Genomic DNA, 15522 nt, shown 5'->3' with positions numbered 1-15522 from the left:
TTTTTTATGTAATGTTGCATGATGGATGGTAAATTAATTGAAGCCGAGGCTACAGTCAGGGCAATGCCTGAGTCAGTTGTCATACATTGCTTTAAAATAGCAACGTTTCCGTCTAGCCTTTGAAAGCAATCCCTTTTAACAAAAAACGGAGAATGACACATTTGTTCTTATTGTTCAAGTCTTTTATTTTGTACGGATTGATTTTGGCATTAAATTCCACAACATTTTACAGCACCGCCGTGGTATCGATGTCATTTGCTCAATACCATAAATGTATTGAAATCCGATACTCACCGGCCTTCGCAGTATCGCCAAGCGGGGATGGACGCAGGAGGCTGTGTTTTCGGGGCTTACTGGCGACAGACGGGCGTCCGTGACGTGCACGGGGCACAGCGGCGTGCGTCCGCTGTGTCCTGGGGATCCGCTGCCCTTTCACGCCCTCTGTCTCTCTGAAGCCGCTGCCAGGTCGGAGCGCTGCAGCCGAAATATAGCGGGTGGCGTGTGTGAGTTCTAATGCCGGTGGACACGTTCATCTGTGTCTGTGTCAGATCACACCTTTCAGGGATCAAGAGTGTGTCTAATGTCCAATGTTGTCTCAACTCTTCCGTGCCCTTCACGCACATCTGACTTCCATTTTTCCGCCCTAATCCGAATGGAAAGATGACATGATACTTAAAGTGCTGAGCGACGTTCCAACTCAAAATTTGAGCTCTCCCATCAGGACCCCTGTGAATGCTAAAACACGTGGCCTTTGTACATGAAATGTGAACGATTTTCCTCATCACTGACGGGATGAATCTTCGGGGATTGTGTTTTTTTTTTTTTCTCTCTCTCTCTCCTCTGAGAAACAAAACTTTCATCTGACAGTCTGACAAAAAAGCCGCCGCCCCCGCTGTGCCAGACAGATAAAGTGCCACCGAGGGCACGAGGCACGGGCTGATAGCTGCTGTTTAATATTTAATCCTCTGCTTCAGCATTGATATCTCTGTTCTGCGCAGCTTCCGTGCCGCAAAGACTCCTCGAGATATTCAACAGCGATAAATTATTAAAAGGTCCGACTTCAAACTGCGTGAAGCTGAATCTCTGGCAGAGATTTCATGATCGGATGAAAAGAAAGAAAGGAAATAAGTAAGTTGGTTAATTAGAAGGCTGTTCACCAAATGACCCCGGGATAATCATATTTTCTGTCTAGACCTGTTGACGTTAGGCTCACGTCGATTGAGCCAACACAGATACACTCTCGCAAGTTAATGTTATTGCTATTACTAACGTTGGCTAAATAGTCCCCGGCCCGTCATATATTTCCAAACGGGGGGAAACAAAAGCAATTTCACAAACGACATATTTAAGGTGGTTGGAAAACAGCATGATTTTTCTCTTAATCTAGTATGTAACTTGAATACGAGTCCAACTTAAATCGCAGCAAGAATCCGTCAACAATGTATAAAAGCAGAGTCTCTCTCTTCCGCTAGTGTACTTGAACGTTAGACTCACGCCCCACGGGCTCAATAGGATGACTCGACTCTGCTTTCGTATCGGAGATCGGATGAGGTGGAGGTGCCTATGGTTGACAGGGAGGGCGAGGCAGGGAGCAGCAGTGGGTTGCAGGTAGGTTATATGTGAATCTCTATTGGTTACCGTAGTCCCTCAATGCATGCAGAAATGCAGGAAATGGGGTTCAAATCACGTTTTCCCTCAACCCCCCCGTTTTATCGTGCCCCCACATCCCTCCACTTCTCAAACCAAAGTTACGCCCTTGATCCCTGCAAAACAACTTTGTCCTTCGCTATGCAAATCAAAGCCTCCGGCGGGTAAGAGTAAGAAGAAATATGTAGCCGTTTGCGCCGCTGTCCTACTTTCCGCAAAATCAAACATCCGGCCCTGCAACGCCGGACGGGACGGTTAGATCGCAGCACCGCTAAAACTGTGGAGAATATGCCGCGTAAATAATAAAAGCGCCGGCGGCGTGAACGAGCCCGTCTCCACTTTGTTTGTTTGTCGGCGTGTCTGTTCCGCTCCGCTTGTCGAGCCCTTCACTGTTCTCTTTAAACGATGACTAACTCCCCGCTTAATTAGATTCCAGCAGCATGGGGTGTTGTCTGTGATCTCTATACAGGGGTTGGAAAGGGAGAGAGACAGTGAGAGAGAGAGAGTGGGAAGGGAGAGGGGATAGATAAAGAGAGTGAAAATCCATATGCCTCGGTGGGCTGTTATCGTCTTTGAGGTTTTGTCAGCCCAACGTCTACTTAATACACTCGGGAGGAGTCAAACGCCGCGTCGCCTGACCTGACCTGAGGAAAGGTCAAGGCACGGAGGAGGCTTTTGTTCACTTTAACGTTGTAGGATTTCCTCGAGAATCACTTACTGTCCCTCGTTTCACGCCTCCTCCCCATCGCTTTTGGTTTTTCGCCTGGACACATCCGTGCCGCCTGGTCCTTCTTTTCTACTCCGCCTTGTCTAGATCTTCTTGTCTTCTTGTCTGGATCATTGTCCTCTCTCCGTCTCTCCACTGTACATCTCTCTCACTCTTTACATTTCTATCCCTTCATCCAGTGGATGCCCCTTTCTCTCTCTCTCTCTCTCTCTCTCTCTCTCTCTCTCACCCCCCTCTCTCTGTCTCGGTTTCCAGGCATCGATTTGGCGACTTTTTTTTACGTCAGGTCAGATGCTTTCCCTCCACATGACTGTGCCATTGATTTCCTGTCTGACAGGAAGCTTACTGTATACCTCTCGGGGCCCCTCCCATCCCTTTAACCTGCCTCGCTGTGGACCCGGTGCGGGCAGACCGCCTGATCACCTGCTGGGATTGTGGATAAGTTGGGATCAAAAAGGCCCAAAGGGAACTGAAAGATGAACCTTAGATTGAAATGAACATTAGATATGCTGATATACTGATGTACGTGTAGCACTGTTGCATATACAGTAAATATAGGCGAGCAGGAGGAAAGCGAAAGTAAGCGAGACCAAACCAAAATAACCCCGGCCGGCAGCACTGCTGAGAGTTGTCATAGCAACCATGTCTGGGCAGAAACTAAAAGGCAAAGAGGAGAGAGAGAGAGAGAGAGAGAGGAAGGAAGGAAAGGGGTGTGTGGTGAAAATGGGACAGGTTCAATTTGTTTTGCCAGGTGAAAAAAAAAAACCTTTTAAAAAAAATAATAATCAGTGAAGGGGAAAAGATCTCCCTGAGAGTCAAGACCTTCTTTTGGCCGGGCTCCTCTTTGTGCGCGGCGCAGATAGCGAGCGCGATCGAATCACCTCTTACCCAGCGACGCCTCGGCGCTGTCACCCCAGGGAGCGGCGGAGGCTCAGGGGCATGTATGGGCTCCGTGATGGCCGCCACGACTTGCCACCGCCCACGGATAGGCAGGCATGCATCCAGTCTGGTTAGATAGCACACAGCATAACAGTTTATTTGATAAAAAAAAAAAAAAAAAAACATATTTCGTCACGTGATCTGTTTTCAAATGTTCCTGATTTTTCCCGTGGACCTTGTTACGACTTGAGACTGTGTCTGTACAACGTTGCACCAACCCCCTACCAAGGCAACGTCCTTGAACTGTAAATGAAAATGTCCTTCGCCAAATAAACTGATTGTGATTAATAGATGAAGTTGTGCCGGACCACCAATTTGGACATACAGCGTGGACATACGTACAGCGTGTCTCTCGGAAACCTCCCATCCTCTTGGAACATCACAGCAGCGGAGCTCTTTTTCTCCCCCTAAATGAAGCAAGTTTGAAATAAAACAACACAGGCTTTTCTCGTCCAATTCGGAATATTAAAAAAATCAGCAGAGGGAGGGTAGATTCAGATTCAGCGGCATTCCAGCGATGTCGTTCGGCATCAGAGTCAGAGCGGAAGATACTTGTAAAGCAATAGTAATTGATTTTCACAGCCGGCCGTCTTACATAAGCTTGTCAGAGAGAGTAAAGGGAGAACAGAAAAAAATGGGATGGGATGAATTTAGGGGGATTGAGGAGAGGCGTATTAAAGAGAGAGGGGGGCGTTCAAGCTATGACGATAGCAGCTATGCCGATGATCAAAACCCGTGTCGTGGAATGGTTTGAGAGAAGATGGGAACAGAAAACAAATCAAGCACGATAAATTATAAATGATACCCTATGCTGTGGGTAGACTGTGAAAGAGAATTAGAGCCACCGAGAGATGCTATGCTGAACAGAGAGAATGAAATGAAAAGGAAAGAATGAAGCCAGGACTCGAGGTGGAATGAAGGCAAACAAAGAGAAGAAATGAAGCGTTGAAGGTAAAAAACAAAAACATCTGATACACAGTATATAGAGAAGGACAATCAGAGGGAATTAAATGGGCAGCAGAGAGACAGGTAGAAAGGTGGACAGACAGGGAGAACAGATCGTGTGGTCGGGAAAGGACAAATACAAGCCTGAGACCCGTAGACAAAAGGCGGAGGCGGTGGGGAGGAGGGTTCACGTTGCTCTGTCCCTTTTGTTTAATAAATACTTTTCATGGCATCCATTCCACCGTCCAGGGAAAGGTCACCCTCCCGCTGCCCGCAGACTGGTAGCTGCGGGGGGGGGGGTTAAGAAAAGGAGGAGGTAAAGTAGCGATTAGGAGATTTAAAGTAAAGAAAGGAGACATAAGAAGACTTATCTATGAAGTTTTCACCCTCACTAACCAACTTAATGTGGCAATTGGTCGTCTCAAAGATACTGGAGTTCATCAGGGGTCCTGCGTAGGTCCCCAGCAATTTTCTTGAGCATTAAGGTGACATTTGGTGGCAAAACAACTTTTTATTTTATTGTTATTTATGTTTTGCAAATTCAAACAGCTCTTAAATTGAACAACAGTTAAATTCTCAGGAAACAATGTGAATGCTTGAAGAGATCACACACAGTACACACACACACAGCTGCCTGGAAGTCTCTGGCCTTTGTCTTTTCAAGGTTGTTGAAGATAAACACGTCGCCTCCACTGGACCCCTGCCATAGGGACGGGGGAGGCAGACGGGGACATGGAGGTGGGGTGTCGGGCGGGCTGTGTGATGCTGAAAAAACCCAGAAAAACCTCCGGCTATCCGTTGCAATCTTCAGCCCGGGAGTTGCAATGCCCATGCTGGTTGCAGGGCTGGTGGGACTAACTGGAAAATTTGGAAATTTAGCTCTAGGGTTAAGGGATGGATTGTGACAAATGTTAGTGTTGAGAAATTAGCACTGGGCCAAGTTTTTGTGGTGAGTGCTTTCGTGTGTATTTGTGTGTGCGTGGGAGCTGTGATCCTCGGTGTTGAGTGGGAGGCGCCACTGTCGCTTAGCTGACAATCAGTCAAAGCTGCCTGAGCCACGCACTTTGTGTGGGTGTGTGTGTGCGTGTGTGTGTGTGTGTGTGTGTGTCACACTTATAATGGATGGATGGATGAGAAATATCCATAAATATCCATGTATGTGCCTGTGAGTGACCTCAAACTGAAGATGACAGTTCAAACATAATGATTCAGGGTAATTACATTGTGATGTGCAGGCATGTGTCTCATGTGTCATTCAACACAACGAGCACAGTGTTACTCTCAAAAAAAGAATACATACATTTGATGATGGGAGGGTGAGAGTGTGGCATTCTGTGAGTTGCTCTCACGAGTCAGTGGCCAACAATACAAATGTCACATGGCAGCTTGATGGTGTTTTGGTACATTTCCTAATGTTATAAATCGCATATAAATTCACTGGGTCAAGGGACTCGGTTTTGGCGATTCTTCATATTATTTGATTGCAATAGCTATATCTTCACATTTGCAATTCATTTTCTGTGGGAGAAAAAGGATCAGTGGAACACAATGTATCTGGCATCTGAAGTATCGTATAGTTTCAAGTATTGGGTCTCTGGAAACAAATAAACTTGTGAATATTCACGAGCAAAATTTGTGAATATTTAAACGTCTTCTTTCTTTATTTAAACCAATGGAGCCATTGTAGAGCATCACCAGTGCTGTATATCGAATGTTATTCTGTGTCCTTGTCAGAGTTCTGGCTGTTCCAAATATTCCAATTCAGCTCATCGCTTCGTCTTCAATGAACTGATTGCATCTATTCTTTTCCCAAAGTGTAAATTGGAATCAACTTCACAACAGACCTTTATCTGTTAACCAACTGAATTGGCCATTTGGGATCCTTGCACAGTAAATGGATTTTCATACCTTTGAAAGGCCACTTAGACATGAAAGGCATTGGAAAGGTAGTGTAACTTTTGGTGTGTGTGTGTGTGTGTGTGTGTGTGTGTGTGTGTGTGTGTGTGTGTGTGCGTGCGTGCGTGCGTGCGTGCGTGTGTGCGTGCGTGCGCGCGTGCGCGCGTGTGTGTGTGTGTGTTGCATGTGTGTGTGTGTGTGTTGCCATGGCGATTGCAGGTTGCTGTCCAGGATGCCGGGCATGAAGGACCAGCAGTTCACAGAGGAGCGGCCCCTACTCCCCGAGCAGAGAGGACTGGACGCCGACATGGTCAGTTGTCATGGTTACCGCCACGTAGCTCAGCTTAGTCATCAAGCAGGTGTGAATATGCGTGGATTACGATCGAGATGATCATCGAGTGGATACCCCCTACTTTCTCCTGAAACTTTGCGTAAATGTTACTTTTTTAGTACGTGTCCAGCAGGCGTCAGCCGCGATGTAAGAAGTGAGAGCCGCTCCCTGTTGCTTTGGATGGGTGATAATGAGACAATGTGTTTGTTTACATGAAGAAGAGTAAATCAGGAGCCCCTTCCAAAGCAGGACTCCTTGATAGCAAACTCCCGCTGAGATGAAAGTCTCATTAAGGCTGGAGAGAGGCGAGCAAAATAAATAAATAAATACAATTAGGGAGCGAGCTCGAGAGGGGCCAAACAATATTAGAATGTGCGCCGGCGCCTATGGAGCGGTTCAGTGTTTGTGCAGCCATTCTTTACCGGCTATTTCCGTCTATTTACCCGAACAATAGGGCGTATGCAAGGGCTCGGAAAGTATTCATTATGTGTATGAATTAAACCGCCGTAGAAATTCCAGATCTCTTTTATTGCGAAGACCAAAGCTCAATTGGTACTTTCAAAAGGAACAACATGTTTTTTTGCAACTCATAATGTTCAAACGGAATTGAATTCTGGGGGATTTGGGCAAAAATCAATTTCTACAAATTATTGAAATGTGGATGGAGCATACAAAGGGAGTTAGTCTTACACAGTACTATGATATCAATACAGTGATATGAGACGACATATCGTCTGGAATTTTGGTTGTCGAAATATGGTGATATAGTTAAATGTTTTCTCTAAGGCTCCATTACAGTAAAGTAATGACATTTTCTGAACTTCATGGACTGCTCTAGATGTTCTAGTCAGTGCCTCTATACCAGCTTGGTTAAAATAGTGTTAATATCCTATGAAAGCACCAATAGCGACCCCAAAAATATCGTGAAATTATTGATATCAAGGTATTCATCAAAAGTGTTCTGATATGCGTTGTATCGCCCAGCCCTACACATTAATAGTCTTGCAGGGCCAGTACCCAAAATTTTTGGTTGAGGACAGCAGACAAGATACAATTAGAAAATAAATCTAACTAGGCAATGATTTTTGAAGGATAAATCTGTAAACTGTGTAGAGAGGCACCTGCGAGATGCTGGGACCACCATGCAATAAACTATGATGAACGGCCTGCGAGTGATTCAAACCCAGCATGTCATGAAAAAAGATTTGCTTCACCATAGAAATATGTAATAATTTTTGTTATTTGAGCTGATTGCCCCGCCGGTGTATTACCCCTGCAAATTATGACTCACTGGACTAGACTCACTGTTCATAAATAATTAGGGCTATCGATTGGCCACAACAACCATTTCATTGTGAATTGCATTGTTCTGTTGAAGACTTGAAGTCTCAAAGATTTGAATCCTGTCGTTTTCTCCATCTCCGTCTATAGCTGTGATTCTCCACCTTTTTCATATCAACAGCCCTCAATGTGATACCCATTGGGCTGCGGACCTCATTTGATAAAATTTTGTCTCTGCGACCCCAATCTGAAAAGATTTTTATTGTTAGATATTTAGTCCAAACTTCCATACTTGTCGACATTATAGGTAGGGAGATAACAGTGAAAATAGGATCAAAACAGTCATTATTGTACATTCTCTAACGGTTAAGCCTTGTAAAATAAATAATGGTTAACTTTGGCAATTAATCATTTTGCTGGGGACCCCCTGGAACCTCTTGAAGGACCCCTCTCCATCCCCGGACACCATGTTGAGAACTACTAGTCTATAGGTCTCAGACTTCAGGAGGACAGCGGCATTGTGATTTAACAATGTTTGTTCTTCCACGTCACAGCAGGATAGAGAAGAGGAGGCGTGGGGGGGTGCAAACGCTCTCTCCTGCGCCAGCCCTGAGTCTCTCACCCAACACCCCCCTCCTCCTCCCCCCAGCCGCCCCGCCCACCGCTGGCATGTCATCGCGCGGCACTGGCTCCGCCAAACCCGGCGTCAGACCAGCGGGGTCAGCCTGGTAACTACCAGAGAGACGGACACACTGAGGGGCCGGACGGAGGACAGAGTGAACTCTGCAGACAGGGAGGCAAAGGGACGCAATAAGATAGGAGAGGGTGTTGCAAAGGATGACAACAAAGCAACAGAATAGAGCGACAGAATAGAGAGCAAACCAACCGACGAGAGCAACAACACAGAGAACAAAGCAACAGAATAAAGAACAGGGCAACAGAATAGAGCAACATGATAAAGAACAAAGCAACACAATAGAGTAACAGAATAGAGAATTAAGCAACATAATACAGCAATAGAATAGCAATTAATGCAGCAGAATAGAGGACAAGGAAAGAGACCAGAGCAACAGAATAGAGAACAAAGCAGCATAAAAGAGAGTAAAGCAACAGAATAGAGAACAGAGCAACAGAATAGAGCAATGTTACAAATTAGGGTGACAGGGAGGCGTACTGGGCTATTTGTTTGTTCAACAGTCTAGACAAACTGATGAAGTCATAATAACAAAGAGAAGGGTGCCACCTGCTGGTCCGACTCCCCTCCTACAGCCCCACCTTGACCACTAACCTTCACAGTCTGCATGAAATCCACAGGAACGAAGTTGCCCAGTTTTTTTTGCAAACGGTTACGATGAAAATGTGGCACTACATTTGTTCCGGATATCCAAAGCAGTGTTTTGATGAGCCTGCAAGTGCATTGAAAGGGCAATTGGCGAAGGCAACTGTCAACCGTTGCAATGAAAAGTCACGGCAGCTTCAGATCCCTGTTTGAAGAGCATGATGTTTTGACCCGCTCTCTCTCTCTCTCTCCAGGTTTTTCCCTGACAGCCCCCATGGCCTCTGTTCAGTTTAATGCTAACCCATATTCTTTCCTAACACACCCCTTTCTTCCGTTTGTTTTGAGCCTGTGCAAACTTTTCTTTACGTGCTCTAAACTATATATGAATATCTATATGAATACCTTCTCAATAAGTATGCTTTGAACTACTGTCACAGTTCACGTTTGCACAGTGCATATATATCACTTCTGGTGCACGCCCACCACGTTGCGATTCGGATGTTCAATGTCTGCCGATTTCACTGTCTGCCAAAAAAGGTCTGTTGAGGAAGAGCAGAAACTGGTCCTTTGTAGCATTGTGCTTATTAGCTGTAAGCACAGTGGGCGACTAGATTTTAGATCTATGTTAAGACGTGTTCAAATGAAACGTTCTCCCTCTCTTTCCCTCTGAAAGACACCGCCTCACCTCACGTGTAACTACCGTGTTGTTCCCAGGCTCCCGAAGGCACTTTGGTGGACAATCCTCATCCAAACTCTTTCACAAACTGTGAAATAATACATAAAGGCAAACCGCTGCTTTCACAGTCGACGATGCCTCCTACTGGGTGCTTTTATCCAGAGTGCTCAGATAAACTGCTAAAATTCCAATGGGAAATAATCTCCCAACCTTGCCTTTACAAAATGCACTGCAAACGTATGTATCTGGAGCACGTCTGCGGTACAAAATGTTTTGTATTCCAACACAATCTAGGCCTACATATATCGACGGGGGAGGGAAAAAAAAAGTCACCCCTAAATATAGTCTGACCACAAGGTGCCTCTGGGAGACCAGCTCCCGCTTGATGTGGACCCACTGTGCACAGCCTGTGTTGCTCCTCTGGGAACCAAACGCCCCAACACTCTCATCCCCCGATGGTCTTAGTGGAAGCTGCCTTTAATGTGTGGGAAGGCTCTGTGGGAGTGGATTGTACTCGTTGCTTCCCATCTCTTTTTTTATTCTTTCGGTTTCCTCTCTCTCTCTCTCCCTCTCCCTCCCTCTCCCTCTGCAGGAGAACTGTGAGCAGCTGATGCCGGCTGGCGACTGGAAGGTATGAAGTGCCGTTCTTACTCTAACCCTTTTCCCTCCCTCGCACCTCTCTTCTTTCTGGCTTTCTCTCCCTTTTACCCTCCGTCCGAGCCTTTTCCTCATCCGTCTCTCGCCTCCTTTTCTTTTCATCGGAAACGCTCACATTTAGAAATCTAGCGTTTACTCCGCTGCAATTCAAATTAGAGTCACAGAGGAAAGAAGGAATCATACATGGACAGTAAATCACATTTTCCTCTCTTTTATTTCCTCCCTCCTTGTGCACTTGGATAAACAATTCCACAATCATTTATTTTTTTGAGAATATGGTTATTCGGTTCCACACCTGCTCTTACTTACTTAAATTTAGAATTTTGTTATTTGAGCTGATTGCCCCGCCGGTGTATTACCCCTGCAAATTATGACTCACTGGACTAGACTCACTGTTCATAAATAATTAGGGCTATCGATTGGCCACAACAACCATTTCATTGTGAATTGCATTGTTCTGTTGAAGACTTGAAGTCTCAAAGATTTGAATCCTGTCGTTTTCTCCATCTCCGTCTATAGCTGTGATTCTCCACCTTTTTCATATCAACAGCCCTCAATGTGATACCCATTGGGCTGCGGACCTCATTTGATAAAATTTTGTCTCTGCGACCCCAATCTGAAAAGATTTTTATTGTTAGATATTTAGTCCAAACTTCCATACTTGTCGACATTATAGTTAAGGAGATAACAGTGAAAATAGGATCAAAACAGTCATTATTGTACATTCTCTAACGGTTAAGCCTTGTAAAATAAATAATGGTTAACTTTGGCAATTAATCATTTTGCTGGGGACCCCCTGGAACCTCTTGAAGGACCCCTCTCCATCCCCGGACACCATGTTGAGAACTACTAGTCTATAGGTCTCAGACTTCAGGAGGACAGCGGCGTTGTGATTTAACAATGTTTGTTCTTCCACGTCACAGCAGGATAGAGGAGAGGAGGCGTCGGGGGGTGCAAACGCTCTCTCCTGCGCCGGCCCTGAGTCTCTCACCCAACACCCCCCTCCTCCTCCCCCCAGCCGCCCCGCCCACCGCTGGCATGTCATCGCGCGGCACTGGCTCCGCCAAACCCGGCGTCATACCAGCGGGGTCAGCCTGGTAACTACCAGAGAGACGGACACACTGAGGGGCCGGACGGAGGACAGAGTGGACTCTGCAGACAGGGACGCAAAGGGACGCAATAAGATAGGAGAGGGTGTTGCAAAGGATGACAACAAAGCAACAGAATAGAGAGCAAACCAACCGACGAGAGCAACAACACAGAGAACAAAGCAACAGAATAAAGAACAGGGCAACAGAATAGAGCAACATGATAAAGAACAAAGCAACACAATAGAGTAACAGAATAGAGAATTAAGCAACATAATACAGCAAAAGAATAGCAATTAATGCAGCAGAATAGAGGACAAGGAAAGCGACCAGAGCAACAGAATAGAGAACAAAGCAGCATAAAAGAGAGCAAAGCAACAGAATAGAGCAACAGAATAGAGAGCAAACCAACCGACGAGAGCAACAACACAGAGAACAAAGCAACAGAATAAAGAACAGGGCAACAGAATAGAGCAACATGATAAAGAACAAAGAAACACAATAGAGTAACAGAATAGCGAATAAAGCAACAGAATAAAGCAACAGAATATAGCAATAGAATAGCAATTAATGTGACAGAATAGAGGACAAGGCAAGAGACCAGAGCAACAGAAAAGCGAACAAAGCAGCAGAAAAGAGAGCAAAGCAACTGAATAGAGTAACAGAATAGAGGGCAAAGCAAGCAACCCGAGCAAAAGCACAGAGAAAAAAGCAATAGAATAAAGAACAGGGCAACAGAATAGAGCAACAGAATAAGGAACAAAGCAACACAATACAGCAATAGAATATAGAAATTAATGCAACAGAATAGAAGACAAGGCAAGAGACCAGAGCAACAGAATAGAGAACAAAGCAGCATGAAAGAGACTAAAGCAGCAGAATAGAGTAACAGAATAGAGAACAAAGCAGCATGAAAGAGACTAAAGCAGCAGAATAGAGTAACAGAATAGAGGGCAAAGCAAGCGACCAGAGCAAAAGCGCAGAGAAAAAAGCAATAGGATAAAGAACAGGAAAACAGAATAGAGCAACATAATAAATAAATCAACAGAATAGAGAACAAAGCAACATAATACAGCAACAGAATAGCGATTAATGCAAAAGAATAGAGAGCAAAGCAACAGAATAGAGAACAGAGCAACAGAATAGAGCAATGTTACAAATTAGGGTGACAGGGAGGCGTTCTGGGCTATTTGTTTGTTCAACAGTCTAGACAAACTGATGAAGTCATAATAACAAAGAGAAGGGTGCCACCTGCTGGTCCGACTCCCCTCCTACAGCCCCATCTTGACCACTAACCTTCACAGTCTGCATGAAATCCACAGGAACGAAGTTGCCCAGTTTTTTTTGCAAACGGTTCCGATGAAAATGTGGCACTACATTTGTTCCGGATATCCAAAGCAGTGTTTTGATGAGCCTGCAAGTGCATTGAAAGGGCAATTGGCGAAGGCAACTGTCAACCGTTGCAATGAAAAGTCACGGCAGCTTCAGATCCCTGTTTGAAGAGCATGATGTTTTGACCCGCTCTCTCTCCCGCTCTCTCTCTCTCTCTCTCCAGGTTTTTCCCTGACACCCCCCATGGCCTCTGTTCAGTTTAATGCTAACCCATATTCTTTCCTAACACACCCCTTTCTTCCGTTTGTTTTGAGCCTGTGCAAACTTTTCTTTACGTGCTCTAAACTATATATGAATATCTATATGAATACCTTCTCAATAAGTATGCTTTGAACTACTGTCACAGTTCACGTTTGCACAGTGCATATATATCACTTCTGGTGCACGCCCACCACGTTGCGATTCGGATGTTCAATGTCTGCCGATTTCACTGTCTGCCAAAAAAGGTCTGTTGAGGAAGAGCAGAAACTGGTCCTTTGTAGCATTGTGCTTATTAGCTGTAAGCACAGTGGGCGACTAGATTTTAGATCTATGTTAAGACGTGTTCAAATGAAACGTTCTCCCTCTCTTTCCCTCTGAAAGACACCGCCTCACCTCACGTGTAACTACCGTGTTGTTCCCAGGCTCCCGAAGGCACTTTGGTGGACAATCCTCATCCAAACTCTTTCACAAAATGTGAAATAACACATAAAGGCAAACCGCTGCTTTCACAGTTGACGATGCCTCCTACTGGGTGCTTTTATCCAGAGTGCTCAGATAAACTGCTAAAATTCCAATGGGAAATAATCTCCCAACCTTGCCTTTACAAAATGCGCTGCAAACGTATGTATCTGGAGCACGTCTGCGGTACAAAATGTTTTGTATTCCAACACAATCTAGGCCTACATATATCGACGGGGGAGGGGAAAAAAAAGTCACCCCTAAATATAGTCCCACCACAAGGTGCCTCTGGGAGACCAGCTCCCGCTTGATGTGGACCCACTGTGCACAGCCTGTGTTGCTCCTCTGGGAACCAAACGCCCCAACACTCTCATCCCCCGATGGTCTTAGTGGAAGCTGCCTTTAATGTGTGGGAAGGCTCTGTGGGAGTGGATTGTACTCGTTGCTTCCCATCTCTTTTTTTATTCTTTCGGTTTCCTCTCTCTCTCTCTCTCTCTCTCTCTCTCTCTCTCTCTCTCTCTCTCTCTCTCTCTCTCTCTCTCTCCCTCTCCCTCCCTCTCCCTCTGCAGGAGAACTGTGAGCAGCTGATGCCGGCTGGCGACTGGAAGGTATGAAGTGCCGTTCTTACTCTAACCCTTTTCCCTCCCTCGCACCTCTCTTCTTTCTGGCTTTCTCTCCCTTTTACCCTCCGTCCGAGCCTTTTCCTCATCCGTCTCTCGCCTCCTTTTCTTTTCATCGGAAACGCTCACATTTAGAAATCTAGCGTTTACTCCGCTGCAATTCAAATTAGAGTCACAGAGGAAAGAAGGAATCATACATGGACAGTAAATCACATTTTCCTCTCTTTTATTTCCTCCCTCCTTGTGCACTTGGATAAACAATTCCACAATCATTTATTTTTTTGAGAATATGGTTATTCGGTTCCACACCTGCTCTTACTCCGTCGGCCTATTTCTGCAGGACCGCTGCTGAGCATTAGATGGAATAACATTAACAAAACACCTTTTTCTTTTCATTCTGGACCGTGTCGACAGATGCTGACACCCTTTGTGTCGACATGTGTGGACATGCCTGTCGCAGGAGGGTCTTCACACAAGCATAAAGTACAGATTTGTACTGATATCATGAAGAAGCACCACACACACTGGCAGCACATAAATCCACAAATTTCTGCCCATGGTCAGAACACAGGGTCATGTGGGTGGTACAACGCACCCAAAAATAAAAAGAACAAACAGTTCAATTCAACCATGCAGAAGTAACCTTGAGAACACTATTTACCTCACTGCATTAAAATATCCCATTTACAGTATTTACTGTTTCAGCAAGTGTTCAAAACATGATCATTCAAATTTTTTTATGTTCTTTAAACAGTTTTTATATAAATAATAATGCAGTTTTATAATAATAATAATAATAATAATAACCTTTATGTGGATAGCCCCTTTCATACACAACATGCAAAGTGCTTTATAGTAATCAAATAGTAATAATTATAAAAAGCAACAAGAACAATGCATATAATAAACACAGGTATACCCAATTTCAGTTTTGTGGTCATCAATTTAGACCTTGAAGGATGACGATCGTTCCACAGCGAATGATTCTTAATCATTATTTCTCTTGAATTATTGGTCTTAAATTATTAGCCTTGCACTACCTCAAGCAATCCTCAAATAATTCTCAAAAGAATCCCCATAGCAGTTTACGCAATAATAACAAAAATAATAAAAGAGATACAAATAGACTCGTATGTACAACTCATACTGTATGTAAGTAAACAGGTTCAAGTAACAGAGCGGTCATAACAATATGAAAAAACAAAGTGGTTAGAACAGTATTGCAAAAAGGGGGTGCTTCTTTCAGTCACTTTAACAAAATGATTGTTTACACTACATTAAACAAAGCAACCCTACAGCATCTGCTGGTGGATGGCATGTTTAAAAGATTACTTTTCACACAGACACATGTATGCTGTGCAAACACAAAACAACACAGAGTTCA

General features: G+C 44.7%; 1 protein-coding gene across 1 annotated transcript in view; it reads left to right on the top strand.

Moving 5' to 3' along the window:
* Positions 1-15522, top strand: part of ndrg4 (NDRG family member 4) — a gene marked incomplete at its 3' end in the record, with an annotated part of 35444 nt that overhangs the window by 5430 nt on the left and 14492 nt on the right. The window contains exons 2-5 of the mRNA XM_080002144.1: positions 6374-6464; positions 10314-10352; positions 11305-11475; positions 14088-14126. Of these exons, the coding sequence (XP_079858270.1) occupies positions 6374-6464; positions 10314-10352; positions 11305-11475; positions 14088-14126 (340 nt within the window). The remainder of the gene's footprint in view (positions 1-6373; positions 6465-10313; positions 10353-11304; positions 11476-14087; positions 14127-15522) is intronic.

This window comes from Zeus faber, assembly GCF_960531495.2.
Source record: "Zeus faber genome assembly, chromosome: 6".
Taxonomy (NCBI): domain Eukaryota; kingdom Metazoa; phylum Chordata; class Actinopteri; order Zeiformes; family Zeidae; genus Zeus; species Zeus faber.
The sequence above is the reverse complement of the archived record's forward strand: the minus strand, read 5'-3'. Positions and strand labels throughout refer to the sequence as shown.